A 21,514-nucleotide genomic window follows, 5' to 3' on the forward strand; every position below is an offset into this window, starting at 1 on the left:
TATCCATAGTGGTCCTTACACACCTCTGGAAGTCCAGTGTTGTTGTTTTTAATAACTGCTCAGCCTTCCTCCCTTTTCAATACTACCAAAAGGAGATCGATACTGCTAAATATAGTCGCAGTCCAACACACCACACGCTCCTGCAAGTGCTGTTATTTCTCATGCTCCATGCTCATTATTCTAAATTCCCCCCGCTGTCAGGAAAATGGTCACCACATGGCTGTTGTGAAGGAAACAGCCACCATGCTTCCAGGAGGAATGTTAAAGCAGTCTGGCACAGGCTAGCAGGGCAGAAACAATCTCTCTCCAAGGCACTTTCAGATAATTACACTGAATCAAGAAATTTTATTTGGCCTGTGTTCTGTTGTCCTCGTCAACATTTGCTTTTTAATGGGGACCATATTTCGAATGGAGAAGGGCTACACAACATTGGCTCTGCCCTCTTCTGCCCCAGCTGAGGGGCTCTTTAAGACCCTCCCTGCAGTGTAACCAGCCACAGAGGTCCTGCCAGAGTCCTGTGCTTTATGTATCTCATCCTCCCCACCTCCTTTGATCAGGGTCTTGGCTCGTGATGAGAGGAAGCAGTAGAGAGAGCCATAGCCCCCAAGGACTTTGACAGAGACTCTCTGTGGCTAGTGCAACACGGAGAAAGAGAAGGCTTAAGGCACCCGTGAGTGAAAGTTGCTGGGGTGTTGTGCCATGTTCACTTCTATGACACCTATGGGGAAAAGGAAAGGAAAAGGAAAAGACCCACCCCCAAAAGGCAGCTCACAACAGCTAAACTACAAATTTCAAACAAGAAAATAAAATGGCTTTGTTTTAGAGAAAACACCAAGAAGCAATACAGTGGTACCTCGGGTTACATAAACTTCAGGTTACATACACTTCAGGTTACAGACTCTGATAACCCAGAAATATTACCTCGGGTTAAGAACTTTGCTTCAGGATGAGAACAGAAATCGTGCTCTGGCGGCATGGCGGCAGCAGGAGGCCCCATTAGCTAAAGTGGTGCTTCAGGTTAAGAACAGTTTCAGGTTAAGAATGGACCTCTGGAATGAATTAAGTACTTAACCCGAGGTACCACTGTAAACGTATTTTTAAATTTAATTGTTGTTCGTTTTGCAAATCTACAAAAACAAAAACAAAAAAAACAACCTGCATGCAAACGTTGCAAAACTGAAGAACGTTATTTAGAAAATAAAAGAAAACCAATGAGATCTAGAACATCATGGTTAAAAGCAATCAGCTCTGCTGATTGTGGGGAGAAGCAAGAATAGAGACGCTTCCCCAGGGAGGGGGTTCCACTGCCTGGCACTGTGTCAGAGAAAGACCTAGATCCCCACCAAACCACCTGGCTTCAGACTGTGATGGGACACCTATAAAGACTCCATGGAACGGATTGGGAGGGAGGTCATTGCAAGAGAATCAGGGGCTATGCTTGGGGATGGCTGGGAAAACGTTGGAGACTGGTCTTCCAGTTGCTTGCCCCTGCTCTGCCCCATCACCCTCAGTCTACTCAGTCAGCCCCACCTGCCTGCCTTCTTTCTTCCAAGCAGCCCAGGAGATGGCCCTGGTTGTCAGCCTCCTCCTCTTTACTTGCAACATTGCCTTTGTTGAACTTGTCGAGAAAGAGGAGAGAGGCTCAACTAGAATGAGTTGGTGATGTTTGTCGTTGGTCCTGCCCGCCCTTGGCTCTGGCTCCACTCATCTTTGGCCTATCTGCCTTCTGACCTACCAAATGGGCACCGGGCACCACTGATGTGTCAAAGCTTACTCAAAGCAGCTTCACATGCTGCTGCAAAGAGCATCTCGCTGTGGCTGCAAAAATCCTTTTATTCACAACTGAGTTTGGAGAACAGCAGAGCAGAAAGGTCTCTGGGCTTTCCTGCTCTGTTAATATACAGTGCTACTAGGGAGTCAAGAGGACCACCAACTTTGGCCTCAGACACTGCAGGAAACCGTGTGTTACTGGGCTGTTAATGTTCTCTTTTATTTTCTTGAAAGTTGGTTTAAAAAGTGGCTTTTTCAATTCAGAGACTCTGTTAACCCCCCCCCCCACAGACGTGTGGATACGGCACCAGAGACGATGGTTACGGCTGCGTTCCTTGTCCGTTGGAGAAGTTTTCTAAAGGCGGGTACCAGATATGTAGGAGGCACAAGGACTGCGAGGGATTCTTTCGGGCAACAGTTATGACACCCGGAGATCAAGAGAATGATGCAGAATGTGGGCCTTGCCTCCCTGGGTAAGGATTTAATTATGAGCCTTTGGTCTCTTAACAAAAACTCCAGTTATGCTGAGTGACATAAGCATATTTGTTGCATTCCTGCTGCTGGCCATACTACTTTCTGCATCCATTTAAGCGCACGATAATTAACTCTATGTAAATAATACAAGCACTTGAAAAAGCATGTTTTAAATCAAGGAAAGTAACAGATGCTATTAGAGCAAATGAAATATAAAACAAGTGCCTTGTAATAAAAACTAGGAGGAAGAATATTTTTTTTTGATGTTAGAAGGGGAGGAAGCTTGCCCATATAAGGATGTCAGTGTAACTGTGAACTTTAGACCACCAAATTATTGGAATTTTAAAAACAAACAAAATGAAACCAGTGTTTCTTGGTTACCCTAAAGGAGGCTGAAGTATCGCTCTGATAAAATGAAAAATCAACATGGTCAGAATATGATCCTTCATCATTTTATATGGAAAAGTTGATTGCATCACTAGATCTTTATAGTGACATTAAATAACACACCAGATCAGTTAAATTTATTTTTCTTTCCCCAGTAAAAGCAAATCACTACTTTTTATTAATAAAGTATTCGGTTCAATGAAGCCATATTGATTTTAAAGTCACTTTTTATTATTTTTATACTTAAAGTACTTTAACATTCATGGCTCACCCTATATATATATATATATATATATATATATATATATATATATATATTGTGGGCTATAGTTTTTTAAGGGTGCTGGGAGTTGTTAGCTAGTATAAACAATGGTCAGGGGTGTTGAGTGTTGAAATCCAACAACATCTGGAGGGCCACAGGTTTCCCACTTCTAACATGATGCATAGGATTCCTGACCACATGTCTGGCTGAATGTGCTCAGAGTCCATTCTCACCTCACCTGGAGGCATGGAGGCTGGGAGATCCATGCCTTCAGATGCCTCCATGTTCAGATGTGTTGTCTTTTCAAAGTGACATCAGGGTCACATGGAACATAGGGAGCTGCCTTCTACGAAGCCAGACCATTGGTTCATCCACCCCAGCACTGTCTCTATAGACTTTCAGTGGCTCTCCAGGGTTTCAGGGAAGAGTCTTTTTTAATCTCTGCTGGAGTTGCCAGCAGGGATTGAACCCGGGCGCCTTCTGCATGTGGCTACATGACTAAACTTCAGCACATCCCGAAACGCAAATTAAAAACATGTGCTCCTGCTTTTTTTTAAGTCAAAGAATTACTAATTACAATTTGGATGCGTTTATATTGCCATTTGCAAATGTACAAGAGGTTCGGGTCTAGTGCTTCCTCACATCTAAAGCAGGGTTCTCCAAACTAGGGTCTCCAGCTGTTTTTGGACTACAATTCCCATCATGCCGGTCCACTGATCCTGCTAGCTAGGGATGATGGGAGTTGTAGTCCAAGAGAGCAGCTGGAGACCTAAGTTTGGGAAACTTCTGATCAAGGTGGAATCTACACACATATGAAAATAAGCATCGAATTTTCTATAAGGCTCACCGCCGCCATCTAGTGCCACACTGTATATTGCACTTACAACACACTTAAAACGTTTTATTTACAGCTGTATAGCTGAGTCTTTAGAGCCTTGTAGAAGTTTCTGCTCATGGTTTACGCAAGCGCATTCCTGTATGTCAGAAAGCACACAGGCCACGACGAACAGCTTCACGTTCTCGCCCTGCTTGTCTTCTAAACCTGATGTTGATTAGTAGGTTTTGCATAAGTTGCTCTCTCTCTCTCAGTCCCCATCTCCCTGCCCAGGAGGATTAGCCTGGAGCTGAATACTCAGCATGCCAGCAAAATCAAGGCAGCTGGTGCTTGTCTGGAACATCACTTCTTGGGGTGGGGGGGTGGGAATTATCCTTGCACAGAGGATGTCTCATTTCAGAGACATGTCTTGAGCTGCATTGCAAACGCAGTGGACAAACGTCTGTTGATTTAGGCAGTGATACCACCTCATGTCATGTACTCGAATGCTTGATTTAATTGCCTTTATGAGGGCAGCGGAGGAGAGACTGTTTCTAGTCAAGCAGGATAAAAAGTGGATAATGCCATTAAACGAGTAACACAAAAATTTAAAGTTAGTGATTTCATCTTGCAAAGAAAGTGATTTACTTCTCAATAATATTTGAAGGCTGCCAACCCAGTTCTGCTGTGTGGTGTGTGTGTTTTTTCTGCCTTGTCCTTTCATTGCCTTGTCCTTTCATTGCAGTTACTACATGCTAGAAAACAGGCCGCGGAATATCTATGGGATGGTTTGCTACTCTTGCTCCCTGGCACCTCCCAACACAAAAGAGTGTAAGTATTGCCACTCTGATTTCTATTTAGTTGTATTCTGACTTAGGAAACCTCAAAACGCCGCCTGAAGTTTTCCTGAGCAATATGCGGGTTGACAAATTGAGCCTGTCTTAAAATGGAGCACACTTCAGCAGCACAGAATGGAGGTGAGCACATGAATCAGAATAACTTAGGGACACCTTCCTGAATCTGGTTCCCTCCAGATGTTTCCAGACTACAACTTCTATAAACCTTGACCGTTGGCCATGCTGGCTGCGACTGATGGGAGTTGGAGTACAGCAACATCTGGCAGGTCCCATGGGGAAAGACTGACCTAGAGTTTTCGCATGGTGGTTTTTGTAGTAGCAAAATGAAAAACCAATAGCTGCAGTGCAGAAGACGCCAGTAGCAAGACAAGCAGATGCACAAAACCAAGGGTGGTATTCAACTAGCAGTTTCCCATCAGCACAAGGATTTCCACCTTCTTCCCTCCCTTCTCCTGGTGCAAACCTTCCCAAAATCTGCTCCAGAATTAGGGAGGCTTGTCGGGAAGTAAATTCCCAAGGTGCAAGCAGAAATCCTAGTGCTTTACTAAGCACCACTTTTGATGCAACCTCAAACACCAGCTTGACACCAGCTTCCATGGAGCCTTGTATAAGCAAGACCACATCCACAGAACTGTCCATCCTTCTTCCTCCTTCTTCACAAAATAGGCTTCCCAAGGCTTAATATTGGCAATCCGTATAGCTTTTTCAATTTATTGTATCCCACTTTTCCTCCAAGGAGCTCAAGATAGTGAACGTGGTTCTTCCATGCCCCGTTTTATCCTAACAACAACCCTGTGAGGTAGACTAGGTTGAGAGGCAGTCACTGGCCCAAGGTCACCCAGCGAGCTTTATGACTGAGCAAGGATTTGAATGTTGGTCCTCATCCAACACTTTAACCACTATTCACACTGGCAATCCTTAAGGAAGAGGAACCTCCTTAATGGATCCAAACCATTCTACATATTTCAGTTTGTCGCTTTCCCAACATGAAAGGCCGACACGGGGTTATCTTCTAGCGTGGCAGCTAAAATGCACAAAGCATTTTAAAGCCCTTTAAAAGAATAATCCTATTTACTTTTTGGCATGTGGATCTAAAGGAAGGGACTGTGGTAAATAGAACATGATACACTGGGGAAAAAAACAAAAAAACTTTTTAAAGGCCAAATTATGATTTCCCAAATAGCAATGGAGTTTAATGGAAAGGCTGACAGACCTTCCGCTGTCGCACTGCTTGTAGGTTTCTTCACAACATTCCTGTTGTATTACGTACAGGTGGTTAAAAGCACACAACCCACATTTGTGTCCTTGAATTTCAGTCATCAGCATTTTGATGCCAAAATGCAGGAATTTCCATGTGTGGCGATTTGTCCTTGAGTTCCCCTGCATAAATCTTTTTAGAGAATGTGTGAGTCACGGCTGCCCAACCTAGCTAAGTGGTCTGGGATGTAAATGAGACTTGAACATTCATAGCTGAGAATGGTGAGAAAGGGAGCTTGCACTTGGGTTTGTTTCTTGTTATTTACTCCTCTGAAAGCCGGCATGTTGTAGAAGGAGTTTGTTTTAAAAGGTTCTCTGTTTTATTTAGGGCGAGAATAAAAGAGGGGTGGGGGAAGGCTTCATTAGAAAATGTGATCATGCAGCTTGAAAGGCTTGTTTACTGAGTCACACGGATGTTCAGTTGGCTTTTTTAAAAAAATTCAGAACTAAGGTTTTCAGTTACAATACAAAAATTCAAATTCTTAACAATACCTAAACTGCAATCCAGAAAGTCACACCAATCACGTTATGCCATGCCTGCTCACCCCAGCAAAGTTTAGGATTTGGGCAGAAAGAACTGTAAACTTTGATTCTCATTTTTCAAATCTTTAATTCAGTTCTCCACATTTCTGCAGCAATTTGTGAATTTTCTTTTTTCAAAATCTTCATGAAAATTCCTCAGCACTTCAGTGAATACTCATTGTTACATAACAATACCTGCAAATAATCCAGAATTAAAGCTCTGTAAAGACTGTAAACACCCCTCCAGACTGGCAGGTCTTTGTGGGTGTATTCTGCAACATAGCATCCTGAAATCCTCCCTTGAGTATACAGTGGTACCTCTGGTTACGAACTCAATTCATTCTGGAGGTCCGTTCTTAACCGGAGGTACCACTTTAGCTAATGGGGCCTCCCGCTGCCACCGCGTGATTTCTGTTCTCATTCCGAGGTAAAGTTCTTAACCTGAGGTACTACTTCCAGGTTAGCGGGGTGTGTAACCCGAAGTGTTTGTAACCCAAGGTACCACTGTAAATCCTAACTGATGAAAGGCAGACAAAATGGGAAGAAAGCACACAAGAGCTTTCCTAACCAAGCCTCCAGTTCATCTGACCGCCCTAATTCACCATCTTCAAATGTCCAGAACTATCAGGCTTATGTCCACCTGGTTCAAAGTCAGGAGATATATATTGCATACCTTATTATTTCAACACTGCATAAAAATAACTATTTTGGTTTCAAATGAAAATGTCTCTTACAAAAGGCACATACGACATTTAAGAACTAGCCACGCTTGTAAGGTACTTTGCTCTGTTATAGGAAAAACTCATTTGAAATTGCTGAGCTATATGCTTTTTTTGGCCACGTTTCTAGCTCGTATTTGTCTTTGCCATTAGAGCATTTTATATTGTGTAATAGTTCTTCGTTTATTTTGAAAAACGCATCTTTATTTAGAGCATGCACATTTCTTTACTTCATAAGCTGCGAGACGTTTTTCACGGGCTACAAGAGAACTTAATTTCCTGTCACATTTGTCTGATGGAGCTGGGCCAAGAAAATTCTCAACTTCCTAGAACTGCAGAACAACATCAGTCATTTTTTCATTGGGGCATGAATTTAGCCAAATAAATTCTCCCATCTCGTATGCCCAATGTTGTCTTTGCTAGAGATTCAGTGCCTTAAATGCTGATAATAAAAATCAATGCCTTTTAAACAATCTTAAAAGCAGGCTGAAAATATATAATAAGTCTAAGGCTGCAAACCTGAAAGTCCAATTGAAACCATTCATTTCAACGGGAGCTGCTACTACAAAAACAAAGGGGGGGACGGACCAAGTTTAGGACTGCTGTGCCTCTTGCATTGGTGTTCAGCTGGCACATCCCTAGGTTCAGAAACAAACGTGTGCCAAATGCGTTTTTCACAGCTCGGCACCATAAATCCACATTTAGGTGTTTGACATTTGAATTGTAAGCATTGGCTTTTAAATGGACGGGAAATTCATGCAAGTTAAGTAACTGTGCTGTCAGTTCACAAATGCATCAATTCATGGCCGAGATTTTACAAGCGTCACCAGGAAAATTTATGGCAAATTTGTTTTTTTTATTATGATAGGTGCAGGCGTTACCTCTGGTGTGTCAGCCAGTTTCCCAATTACTTCTGGAACAAGTACCCATTCTCCTTTCCAGCATGTGCACAAAGGTAAGAAAAGCAGCCCAGTTCCCCTTCTAGCATTTTCTTGAGTTGGCTTTTGGTATGTAATCCTGGGAGGCTGGAAGACTGAGCAGCCGGGGGAGCAAGGTGCCTTCTTCCCTACAGAGATGTGTTGTTGATGTGCCGTCTCAGAAGTCTGAGCTGTTTCTATTTAAACTTTTCTTTTTTCTTTTTACTCAGCCTATGGGCCTGTCAGGCTTAAAGTATGTGTTTTAATTTCATTTCACGGTTTTTCTCATAGATGAAGTATCATTAAAAATATTTCTTCAGCAATCAACATGCTTCAGCAGAGATGAACTTTGCAAATGAGGTGTATTTATTTATTAGATGAAAAGTTAATTTAGCTCAGGAGTAGGCAAACTAAGGCCTGGGGACCGGATTCGGCCCAACTGCCTCCTCAATCCGGCCCACGGATGGTCTGGGAATCAGCGTGTTTTTACATGAGTAGAATGTGCCCTTTTATTTAAAATGCATCTCTGGGTTATTTGTGGGGCATAGGAATTCATTCCCCCCCAAAAAAATATAGTCTGGCCCCCCACAAGGTCTGAGGGACAGTGGACCGGCCCCCTGCTTAAAAAGTTTGCTGAGCCCTGATTTAGCTCCTTTATCTCATCAAATGAGGTTTATTTGGATTGTGGGGATTTAGTTCATTTCAGTCATGTGATGATGTGAGCAATCTCTTTTGGTGCTAATACAGTCAGATGTGTCATTATGGGGCACAAAGGAAATCAGGTCACCAGAAAATTGGTTGGGAGGGAGGGATAGTCATCTACTGATCCCGATCCAAAGATTTGACAATGTGTGTAAGGTACTCACAGTGATAATAACTTTGTTCGCTGCAAAGCAAGAGGCACTTTAGCCAACTTTAAACGCAATTGCTAAGCAGGGCCAATTACTCTTGAATTGGGAACACATCCATTCAGCAAATCCAGCTCCACAAACAGAACGATTTAAGACACTAATGAATACTGGCAATGGACTGCAGTGTTTCACCTTAGCCCAGAAATGTGTATCCAGAGCGTTATTTCAAACAAGCAAGTAAACTGCAGAATAATGAAACAAAACCAGATGATTTCGCTGTAAGAGAGTAGCTTTCAAATAAATGGGTTGTTCACAAAAGCTAAAGAAGTACTTTGTTTATTCATTTCAAAGTAACCGGGGAAGAGAATTTTGCAGCAAATCTGTTTCTATTGAAGGTGTGAGTCTTACCTTTTCTGGAGTGTTCTAACTGGAATACTTTGCTGGCTGCAAATGGACTTTACTTGCAATTACTCATTAGTGGTGGTTTTGTTTTGTTTTGTTTTTTTTAAAAAAACCCAACACACCACACTACCACTATGAAAAGGCCTGCATTGGCACATATGAAAAGTGAATTGCTTGTTTGAAAATTTTCATATTCAGTAATTAACGTAACATTTTGATACACTCACAAACAATTTAGGGAAGGGGAATCTAGTAGTGCAAGCTTGCTAACAGTTAAATGACAATTTCACCTGCAGGAGTGTGATCTGAGAAAGGTGCTCTGTGCCGGGGGGGCGGGCAGGAAAGTTTGAGTTTGAGGGCAAGGCAACCTATTTATGGAGCATTTATCCTGATTTCCTTGCACAAAGCTGAAACGGCAGTTAGATGATATTCAGACTTTATCGAGCATTCGTTCTACTTTGTTTACAGGGAGGTTATATGACAATGACCATTCCTCTTGGTTTCATTCCAGGGCGTTTGCACATTATCCTATTAATCATTCCATTAACCCCACACTTTTCACCATCACTTTCTGAACTGCAAAAGATCCATTGTTGTTTACATGGATATGTTGTGCTAGGGCAACAGAGAGCTTAAATCCATTTTAGCTGTGCAAACCCACATTTGCCAGATGGACTTGAATCCATCCTGCAAAATACTGGCCACTTGGAAGCACAGACACACATGCGATACTGACTCTGAATTACAAAGACTACATCTGGCATTCTACTGCAAGTAAAAAAACCTGCAAGCTAAGTAAATGAAAATACAAGATTAGTGTTCTTCCGAGTCCAGTGGAGCTTATTTGCATGTAAATGTGCCTGACATTGTAGCCTTACAATACAGTCCTGTGCACGCCCTACTCAAAAGTAAGTTCCATGGAGTTCAATGAGACTTACTGCCAGCTTAAGTAGATACGGGACCTCAGCCTTAATAATAGTAAAAGTGCCCCCCCCCCCCCGGATTATCGAGGTGGCAAATATGAAAAGTAAAGGAAGTGTGCTTCCTGTTTCTGAAATATTTTAGAAATATTTGTGTTATCCTGTACAAATGCAATTCATAATTGGTGACTAGAGACAAGCTCATATGCTTAATACTTTTAAATGCCTTTAATGGGGTTGAAGCTTCAGCTCTAATAATCTGTCTCTGTGTTTTCAGGAGACCTTTCCAGTCAAGGACACCTTGCAACTGCTCTTATCATTGCCATGTCAACTATTTTCATAATGGCAATCGCTATTGTCCTGATCATCATGTTTTACATTGTGAAAACGAAAACTTCGGCTCAAGGTAACTGCCCGTCAGTAAAGAGAATTCTGACTTCTGAGATTCTGTGCATAGGCATCTGCCAAGAATGGGTTTTAACAAGAGGCGTGATTTTAAATTCCAGCTTGCTGCACCAGCCATTCCGTGAAGACTGTAGAAGCCCAGGCCAATATGCAGGGAGAGAAAAAAGAAGTACAAGGTTTGAACAGTTTTTTAATTTCTGCTTTTTACACACATCAGATCCCACACGGCTTAATTTGCCCTGAGGCGATGCCCCGTGTTAATTTAAACTTTAAACTGCTCAGACTCAAATTCCATTTAGTAGAAGAATAATTGGGAAGGCCTATATGTAACCTTGAAAACATCCTTCTGCCTGCAATCCCTTCCCTGACTAATTTAAGACTCAGCACCACAATTCGGTGATTTGTTCCGAAACACCCATACACAGGTGCCAGCGAGGAAATTTCGTTCACAAGTGTGATCCGTTGACCGTTTCAAACCCTTTCCCTCCTCTTTTTTAATTTGCAGAAAATGTGGTGATTTTCTCAGAGAAAGACGAGTTTGGAAAATTAACTGCAACTCCAGCGAAGGTTGTCAAGAGGTATGTGACAGAAAAACAAGCATGCTGATAGCAGGAAAGGAGCAGGATTATAGTCGACAGCACTTGACACTGAACTCTCTACAGTAGGCCACATTCCAGCCACACTAAAGTCAGAGGTGTATATACGGAACAGATTAAGTTCGTAAACTGAGGTACCACTGTATCTACGATCACATCCACACCACATATTTAAAGCACATTTATATCATTAACAGTGGGGGCAGCTTCCTTCAAAGAAACCTGAAAACTGTGTCGTTTACCACACACGGAGCTACAATTCCAAGCACCCTTAATAAAACACAGTGCCCAGGGTTCTTTGCAGGAAGCTTTGTGCTTAAAATATATGGTGAATGTGACCTAGATCTCTAGATAGATGAGTGTGCACACAGACGCGCATATGAATCTCTTTTAGGATCCATGGAGGGTCCTAAAACCTGGGGAAAAGAGACAAGGAGGGGCATATTTAGACCCAGGCTTGAGGTTCCTACAGTCTTGCCAGCAGAGATCTGGAGGAAAGTTTATTTACATTAAGTGGGTGGTGGAGTGGGGGGATATGGAATTTGTCACAGGAAAATGTTGCAGGAGAAGCACTTTAGTATTACCGGTTTTTTTTTTTTTAAGGAAAGGATTGAACTTCCCTCGGTTGATTTGAAATTAAAAATACAAAGAGCTAAAGCCCTGGTGTTCAGGGGGATACAAGAATCTTTTGCAGCAGGCTCAGTCGCCAGTAATTTTAATGTGAGGCCTCAATCCATGCATCCCCTCCAGCATTTCTCTGATGAAAATTGGGACGTCTGGTGCTATTTTTCTTTTAAAAAAAAGGAAAACACCTCCCTAGTTCTCTCTGAATGGCTGCCCATGTGAGAGGTGCTGGAACTGAGTTCTAGTGAGCTCCAGCTAAAAAAAGCCCTGGGCATATCCTGTTCCATACCCTCAAAAATTTCACCATTGCAAATAGGGACGTCCTAAGGAAAAGCGGGACATTCAGGGGTCAAATCAGAAACTGGGGTGACTTCTGTAAATCTGGGACTGTCACTTGGAATAGACGGCTGGTTTGGGGCATGTGACTCTAAAAGCCTCTGGAATTAGAAAAGCATAGAGTAGGCAAACTAAAAGATCTTATGGTCTTTCATTTCCAGATTAGGATGCAATGGAGGGTATAAGAAGCCCCCCCCCCCCAAGAAGCCCTGTTGCCTCATGAAATCACATTGCAACACTTTGCAAACACTAGGCTGAGCCTATTCAGTAAAGACCATGCATATATATTTAAAAGATGCTGGACTCACTTCTGTTATCGTTTAGAAAAGCAACCCTTCTGTTTTTCCTCCCCCCCGTCCAGTGAAAATGATGCTTCTTCAGAGAATGAGAGGCTTTTAAGTCGTAGCATGGACAGCGACGAAGAAGCTGCGATTGACAAGCAAGGGACGCCGGAACTGTGCTTGTTGTCTCTCGTCCATTTGGCCAGAGATAAATCTTCCACAAACAACAAATCCACTGGCGTAAGTCTCACCTGGAGTTTTAAAAAGGGCATTGGGTCAAGTGCTACTTTCCCCTGTCTGCTTGAGCAGCTAGCCAGCTGCTCTTCTATCAGGCACTGTTAGAAAGAATAAAATATCGTTAACTGTGCGGCTTAGGTTCTGTGGCCTGGCCTCAGCGAGAGCCTCCATTAAATGGTGGAGAAAGACTGTATCCAGTTTTTAATCTTACAGAGTTATTGGGATTGAAAATGAAATAGCAAACTTAGGTTCTGACTGAGCTCACATATTTCATTCATATGAAATATGAATACGTTCATTCATATTTTAGGTAGCTATTGAAAGGCAACCCCTGCATCTGTCTAGTCTGTCTAGCTCAGTCATCTCTACATGGATTGGTTGTCCAGGATTTCATCCATGGTTCTCTCCCGGCCTTACCTGGAGATGCCAGGTATTTGAACCTGAGATCTTCTGCATAAAAAACAGGTGTTCTGCCAGTGAGCTACTGTCCCTTCCACATTGTCTCCATGTCCTGGAATGGTGCAAGCATAGGCAAACTCCAGAAGTTTGGGACTACAATTCCCATCACCCCTAGCTAACAGGACCAGTGGTCAGGGATGATGGGAATTGTAGTCCCAAACATCTGGAGGGCTGGAGTTTGCCTATGCCTGGGTTACAGCCACGTGGCTCAGGTAAAAGGGTAGCACTAAGGTAAAGATAAAGGGACCCCTGACCATTAGGTCCAGTCGTGGATGACTCTGGGGTTGCGGTGCTCATCTTGCTTTATTGGCCGAAGGAGCCGGCTTACAGCTTCCAGGTCATGTGGCCAGCATGACTAAGCCGCTTCTGGCGAACCAGAGCAACGCACGGAAACGCCATTTACCTTTCCGCCAGAGCGGTACCTATTTATCTACTTGCACTTTGATGTGCTTTCGAGATGTTGCGATCCGTGGAGGGCTGTTGTGGGACCTTTATGAAAGAAACTGCAGCTGGCTGTGTTGCTGATATAGCAGTACTGTCTAAAACAGTTTGCCAAAAAGCATTTATGAAACCAGTTTTTGCTCCCAGTTCTCCTAACAAGTTTCATGGCAAAGCAGGCTCTTCACACAGCCACTAACTCTCAGATTATATAACCCTCTTTCAGGAGGTGTAGGTAGAACTGCTTGATTCATCACAGATGTTTGTACCCTACGAATCACATGGTCTCAGGCCATGATATGCAACCGTGATATTTTATGTATTCTTCCTGCAAACTCTGGACAGTGTCTGTTCAAAGAGCAATTAAACGCTGGAACATGTAAGCAGAAATGTCCAATTGATCCAAGGCAGAGGATGATCTGGTGTGAGAGTAATGCAAGCTCTCCTTAAAGGGATAGTGGACACGAACACACTCCGTATCTGTTAAGACTTTTAACTCTTCTGTCACCTCAGCAGCGTATACAGCATGAAAGCCTCTAGTCCGGCCATTAATTTCACAGAACTAGCTTTCCTGTGGAAACTTCACAAATATACTTGAAGACGAAATGAAGATGTTTCTGTAGTTGGTTCCTGTCAAAGCAGGACACACCAAGACAGGATCGAGACTCAAACTTTGTATACTTTATTATTTCGTTTTCAATGGCCCCTGCCCTCTTCTTAGAAGTATGTAGATGTTACAAGCCTCACTAATGAATGCAACATGGGGTGTGTGGCAATAGTTGTGAGATTGAGCCTACAAGCCAGGGGTGTACTACCATTTGCCAGTACCTGGAGCAGGTATGCTCCGCATGCGCACCAACCAGAGGTGGAGTGCACTCATCCAGCACTCGCTGTCAACGATGCTGGGCAGGTGCTGGAGGGTGCTCTTCAAGCTCTGCTCCACAGCTCCCGTCCCTGATAGGCAAGAGCCGGGCGGGGGGCAGAGGGTGCGTGATGGGGATCTCTGCAGGGGATGTCTGTTTTGTGCATGCCCAGATTGTGTGTCCAGGAAAACAGCCGCCTGCTCCCCCATACTACACCACGGCTACCGGCCTACCAGTGGGATGATCTTTCTTCCCATGGGGGCCACATTATGTGAGCCTTGTGTTCACATACCTTTGGCTCATATTAAAGATTCAGCAGCCTATTAAACAATTGCAATTATGCTCGTATTAACTTTTTTTTAAAACACAAATTTTGCTATCCTGCTTGTAACGTAACTAGGGAAACAGCTATATGGGGTTGGCGATGGAAGACCCACCCTGACTACTTGAAAACTGTATTTAGCCACACTTCTGATGTCAGTTTTCACTAGAAAATGCCCGGAAAAAATAAGCACGTCTCCACAGCTATAAATGCTAAAAGTGGACATTACCATCCCCACCACCGCCACCAATGAAATTCATAGGAATTGGCGTTCTGCACCTAATCCCAAATCCCATTCTTTATAGGGAATTGTAGAATACACACAACTCCTCTCCCTCTGCTCATCAAACATCTGAGGATGAAGGTCCAACTTTAAAATAAAAATCATCTTTTATTTTCCTTAGATACAAAGCCGGCGGAAAAAGATACTTGATCTGTATGCCAACGTATGCAGTGTTGCAGAAGGTGAGTGAAAAGAAAACACATTAATTTATAGCCACATTATTTGCTACATAGCTTCAAGATGGCTAATATGTCACAGGCAATAGATTCAGATAAACCCAACTCTGGAGGTGAGGTAATTTTGGAAGCAATCTGTCTGAACGGCAGAATAAAATATCACCCAGTGCTATAGTTAAGACTAGTGCTTTAGGCTGAATTCCTATACACTTTTACCTGCGAGAAATCCCACTCAAGTCAATCAAGCTTTGAAAAGACTTATGTAGGTCCCACTGCGTGACAAAACACGTTGCTTGATTACTACTTTTTTTCTTTTTAAGCCCACTTTGGTTGCAAGATTCTTCAAGAACATAAGCCATAGCAAGATATTTACGGTCTGTGAGAATAAACTTACAGCCACATATGCATTTTTCTTTCCAGAAGCATTTGCATCTGTTCCACCCCCACCCCTGCCTTTTCTTTTTACCTCAGAAGATGTGTTTGGAAAATTCTCTTGTTTTTGACCTCAGGATACGATGGGGAAAGTGGTAGGCCTCACCAGGAATTTCACCCTTTCCTTGAAATATGTGCCGGCCCTGAGGTGACAATAATATTTTTTTCAAAAAAGAGGTTCTCTTTGTTTGGGTTCCAGTGCTCAGAAATGGACATTTTTTGCTTTTAATGAAAACTGGAAGCTTCAACCTCTCCTGTAGGCAGTGCCAGATTTATGTATAAGCTAAACAAGCTATAGCTTAGGGCCCCACTCTCTTGGGCCCCCCCAAAAAAATTAAAGGAAAAAACTTAATTGTATTTCAGTTCAACAATTATTTTGATAAAATACATATTTTGTTATGCGCAAATGGCTTTAGATACCTATTAGGTCCATGAATTACCATATAGCATATATTCAACACAAAAAACAGTGACAACTTGTTGTTGACAAAGGACAGCTGGACATATAAAGGGCCCCATTACCTTCAGTAGCTTAGGGCCTCATCAAACCTACCTAAATCCGGCCCTGCCTGCAGGCATAAGACCTCCCAATTAAATTTGTTCAGCCTCATATGAACGTTGGCTTTCAGTTTATGCCAGGAAGATGGGGAAAGGAAACAGCAGCAAAACAAGGAAGGGGAATGTTCTGGATTAATTGAGCTCTACAATTCTATGATCCGATGAAAAGCATTGCGAGTACACGTTAATGCTAATAAAGTAATATTCTGAATATGGAAAAGCTATGGCCCTCTAAATGTTGTTGGGCTACAACTCCCATCATCTCTGACCATGGGCCAAGCTGGCTGGGGCTGATGGAAGTTGGAGTCCATCACCTTCTGGAAGGCCACAGGTTCCTCAGCCCTGCCCGGAAGAGGCACTACATGTCAAACATGGAGAAGAGAGCTCAGTAAACGTGACCCTCTAAACTTTCTTTTTAGGCCTCAGTCCCACAGAGCTCCCATTCGATTGTCTGGAGAAGACCAGCAGGATGCTCAGCTCCACGTACAACACCGAGAAAGCCATTGTGAAGACCTGGCGCCACCTCGCCGAGAGCTTTGGACTGAAGCGTGACGAAATAGGTGGCATGACCGACGGCATGCAGCTCTTTGACCGCATCAGCACAGCAGGCTACAGCATTCCAGAACTGCTAACAAAACTAGTGCAGATTGAACGGCTAGATGCTGTGGAGTCTCTTTGCGCAGATATCTTGGAGTGGGCCCAAGTGATACCTAAACCTGATCCGGTGGTGGCCTCGTGACATGTGTTTCAGTCGCCTTCATTTCAAAACAATTTATGTGGATACGGATTCCAAGAGCAATGGGACTCATTATGGAATGGAATCTGAAAAAGCATGGACGGCCTTCAGATCTCAGTAGCATTTTCCGTTGTTCCAAGTATAAAATGAGCCAAGGATTATTACTGGTTCATCATAAAAGAAATGAAAGAAGCACAGGCTGAAGACTTCTTGAATGAGACTGACTTGGCCTGTTCAGAGGATATTGCTTTTCACTTCAAACTCCTTTTACAAGCAGAGATACAGATCAGCCTGCCAGTATCATTGCAGGCTCTGAAGAAATCTGATGTAATTGCTATGGTTTAATTTTGTCTCAGTCTTCCGCAATTAGTAACTACTATCAGATATAGTGTTGCCTGATACAGATAATGCAAATGTCAGTTCTATTACATCTAGCGTTTAACCAAATGTCAGTTTCCTCTCAAATAACATTAAGGATTAACCAATTTATTTTTTTAAAAAAAATCACGTGTGAGATTTTATTGACATAAATTAGTTGGATTATGTGTGTTGAAATTAGACCAAGTAGATGGCAATAGTCCAGTTAATTCAAAATTTCAGCGTATGCTGAGTCTTGGCGCATGTGGTCCACACAGACATTTCGGAAATATTGTCACATATACTAATGGAAATATATGCCAATTATAAAATTAGCAGAATTTATTTATGAATATGCTCATACACATACATTAAGTACAAATATTATTTCGACCATCTTTTATGCTACAGAAGAAAAAAAATAGACCTAAGCATAGAAGTATATGGTGACATTTATACTATCTTCAACTAGATCACAACTGAGGTAGGAAATATTAATGCCTCAGTCAATGCTGTTCATTTATTTGTTCAAGTGATCTTTAGATTTAATGAAATTCTTTACCATCGCAACCCTTTTAGAGAGGGTATTTTGAAATGCTACTTTTGTATTGGCTACAACCGTTATGATTTCAAGGCACTGGCTAATTAGATCGATACTGATGGACAGGTTTCTCCGAAAGACCACAGTCTGGTTCATTTTCATGGTTTGTCATTACAAGAATGAGTCTGTGTGAGCCTCATTGCTTCTGCTCCCCCTCCTCTGCCCCAAGGCATGAAGAGACCGAAATCTCTTGCTTTTGAACTAACCACAGTTCATTGTTCTGCCTGAACTCTGGGATCTATTGTTCATTCTAATCTTGATGAATACAAACCAGAATATCAAACTGTGGTTTGGTGCTGGTTTGTTTTAATGACCTGTGTCCCTTGAATTCAGATAGATGTAGCAAAGAACTTTGGTTACTCTAAAAATAGGTGATTTATCTCTTTCTGCAATTGGAGAGAGGAGAAGAAGATGGAATAGGGAGCACATGATGAGCCACTGTTTGTCATTGAAGTGGGTCAACATGTTTGCTGTTATCAGAATTTCCCAGTATGTGTCAATGTGCAGAGGAATTTTGGACGTGTATTTGAGTGTGCTCTCAGTTCATATGGGGCAATGGCGAGATCCAACAGTGTGACCAGTGCTCAACATGAACTAAGACAGCACTGGAGAAGTATATACTGGAGTATATACTTCAGAATCCTTTGGGATTCTATTGCAGATGTCTGAAGCTTCTCAGAAGGGGTCGGTGTGAACCGTATTAAGGTGATAATTAAATAACTTACAAAAGTTAGGGTGAGGTGTGGTCTCACCATTGAAATTACCCCACTCAATGTAATAGATGTTTAAAATAAGCAATATGTGTTTTTTTTCTCATTTGAAAAGTAGAAAAGAAACAACACATTTCTAAAGATCAATGCTTTTTTTTTTTTAAGGCTTTATGAAATGATGACAAAAACTACCTAATGTTGCTGGCAGACTGTCCATGAGCAGGTAGTTTGGCCTTGGGCTCAGATGAGGGCTATCTCCTCTCAAGGAAATCCTTATTTTTTTTTGGCATGGGGCTCCTCGTGAACTCATAATTACAGAGTCCAGGAGCCAGGGGCAGTTTAATTAGCAAGTTTATTAATTTATTGTTCAGTTCTCCACAAAGTGCTGTGTTGACAGATTTCAGTAAGTTATTATTATTATTAAAAGAAACACCATGTCTTAAAAAGCAGTATTTTTTTAATTACAAGTTGCATGACTGAGCAAAAGCGATATCAAATGATAACTCATATTCTTTAAAATTATAACCAGCCCTGCCCCCTGCCTCTTCAGCTGCAAACAAATGGCAGTCGAAAGACTCCACTCTAATGGGTTCAATGTGATGAATATTTAATATTGTCATTTAGTTTTCCCATGTGTGGTACACAGTTTGTTAGCCTCTGAGCTTTGGATTTCTAACTATATTTTACTATCTCCGAAATGTCCTTTCCCCTCTGAATAATGATGAAGAATACCTTGTGTAATTAATTTGCAAATGCATACTTTGATTATAGTTCATTCCTCCCTGCCCAGTGCAGCTCCCTGTAGCTCTTAGACATTCTACCACATAAAGAGAAGCCCCACTCACCCACAACTATCAACTTGAATCAGTAGCTCTGAAACGATGCAACATGGTCTCGCTCAGACATCTGCAATAGAATCCCAAGGGATTCTGAAGTACATTCTCCAGTGCTGTCTTAGTTCATGTTGAGCACCGGTCAAACTGTTGGATCTCGCCATTGCCCCATGTTTTTGGACTGCAGTTCCCATCATCCCTGACTAGCTAGCTAGAGTCCTGCTAGCTAAGGATGATGGGAGTTCTAGTCCAACAACAGCTGGAGGCCGAAGTTAGAGAAACCCTAGTCTGGAGTCTAGTGCACACAGGTTTAGCTTTCAGTTGTAAAGCTCAGAGGAACACTATTATTTTACAACTTAGAAAGGTCGTCTGCTTTGGTTATTCTTCCACCTACTTCACAAAAAAAGTACAGTAATTATTTCCCATCTCCCTCAAAGCATTGGGAACAATAGGGCCTTGTGCAGTCCCAGCATGAACACAGGCCTAGTTCAGATTATTTCATTTTGCATACAAAAATTGTTTTCTTGCATTAAACCTGCACCCCCCCAATAAATAAGAGTCGGGGGGGGGACGAAGACTAATTCTGCACTTCTGCCAAAATGTTTCTATTGTAGCAATTTTGTATATATAACTTATTATTGTTGTACATTATGCAAAAAATAAATAAGGTATTAAGAGAAAGCAATGCTACATGTGTGGTGATAATTTTTTAAAAGAAGCTTATACAGTTTACTTTATATATTCACATCGCTTCTCACCTTCTCCTCCAGGACTATTAACCAATTTCAAACTCATTTATTTAAGGATCAGGATCCAAAGTTAATTAAGACATGCCCAGAGACCGTGCACTAGTCCCATGGGGTGGTGATTCTTTTTTTTAAACTAACCTAAACTAAACTGGTGCTGCTTTTGAATTATGGTGCTGGAGGAGACTCTTGAGAGTCCCACGGACTGCAAGAAGATCAAACCTCTCCATTCTGAAGGAAATCAGCCCTGAGTGGAAGGACAGATCCTGAAGCTGAGGCTCCAATACTTTGGCCACCTCATGAGAAGAGAAGACTCCCTGGAAAAGACCCTAATGCTGGGAAAGATGGAGGGCACAAGGAGAAGGGGACGACAGAGGACGAGATGGTTGGACGGTGTTCTCAAAGCTACCAGCATGAGTCTGACCAAACTGCGGGAGGCAGCGGAAGACAGGAGTGCCTGGCGTGCTCTGGTCCATGGGGTCACGAAGAGTCGGAGACGACTAAACAACAAAACTAAACTTTCCCTTTTGAACAGCAAATCCTTCTAAAAGCCATCAGAGAAGTGCTCTGAGGGCCTTCCTCTCTGCAAAAATACACCACCTCAGAGCAGTATTCTGTTTCCTCCTTTCTTCCATCACTGCAACATGGGCAGCTATATTGTTGGTAACCATTGCTGATGGCCCTTCCCATTTTTAATTTTGTTCATGTTTTTCATGATTCTTAGTGCTGGATCTATTTACCACGTCAACATAATAAAACAGGCCGGCAATGTTCTGTTGCCTCCGATGTTTCTGCCCTGAATCCCGGATGAAGTTTCATGCTGCCAGTAACAGCGTCCAGGCATTTGGTACCAGTTTGCTTAAGCAAACTTAAGGGTTTGATTCTATGGGGTCGGAAGCAGAACAGCAGACTGACAACCTCCACTTATAAAACATTTTACATGTGCATAAAACGCATCATGCCGCTTGAGCCATCACTATTATCAGCCAAGGCTACCTCCATTCCTTCTGTTCTGTGAAGGAAGCCATTCCAAAAGAATTGAGGAGCTTTGGGCTCATGCAAAGTGACTTAAATGCCTCCATAGGTCCTCTAATATCTCCTTATAGACCTCATTTGTCTAAAAGAAGGGGGAAATGTTCACATATTTGCTGGGCCACACCGAAAGCGAGGTGCACCTCCTTATACAGACAAGAGGTATACTATTCACATCTTACCAGGCACCAGACTTTTCAACAGATTAATCTAATTCTTTGTCACTGTTCTGTTCCTGGGGGGTGTTTTTAAAGGAAAAGCACCAATTAAATAAACTCCCATTCTGCCAGTCGGTAAGTTGCCATGCTTACATCATAATGAGAGTGGGTTATCTTAT

At 42.4% G+C, this 21,514-nt stretch overlaps 1 protein-coding gene across 3 annotated transcripts in view; it reads left to right on the forward strand.

Moving 5' to 3' along the window:
• Window positions 1-17,382, forward strand: part of EDAR (ectodysplasin A receptor) — a 77,205-nt gene extending 59,823 nt beyond the window's left edge. For all 3 annotated transcript variants that reach the window (XM_083610819.1, XM_083610818.1, XM_083610820.1), the window contains exons 4-12: window positions 2,062-2,243; window positions 4,453-4,538; window positions 7,931-8,017; window positions 10,430-10,558; window positions 10,659-10,733; window positions 11,063-11,135; window positions 12,475-12,634; window positions 15,118-15,178; window positions 16,582-17,382. In XM_083610819.1, the coding sequence (XP_083466945.1) occupies window positions 2,062-2,243; window positions 4,453-4,538; window positions 7,931-8,017; window positions 10,430-10,558; window positions 10,659-10,733; window positions 11,063-11,135; window positions 12,475-12,634; window positions 15,118-15,178; window positions 16,582-16,901 (1,173 nt within the window). In that variant the 3' untranslated portion in view covers window positions 16,902-17,382. The remainder of the gene's footprint in view (window positions 1-2,061; window positions 2,244-4,452; window positions 4,539-7,930; window positions 8,018-10,429; window positions 10,559-10,658; window positions 10,734-11,062; window positions 11,136-12,474; window positions 12,635-15,117; window positions 15,179-16,581) is intronic.
• The last annotated feature ends 4,132 nt before the right edge of the window (window positions 17,383-21,514 follow it).

The sequence above is a fragment of the Podarcis filfolensis genome (genome assembly GCF_964270895.1).
Source record: "Podarcis filfolensis genome assembly, chromosome: 4".
NCBI lineage: Eukaryota > Metazoa > Chordata > Lepidosauria > Squamata > Lacertidae > Podarcis > Podarcis filfolensis.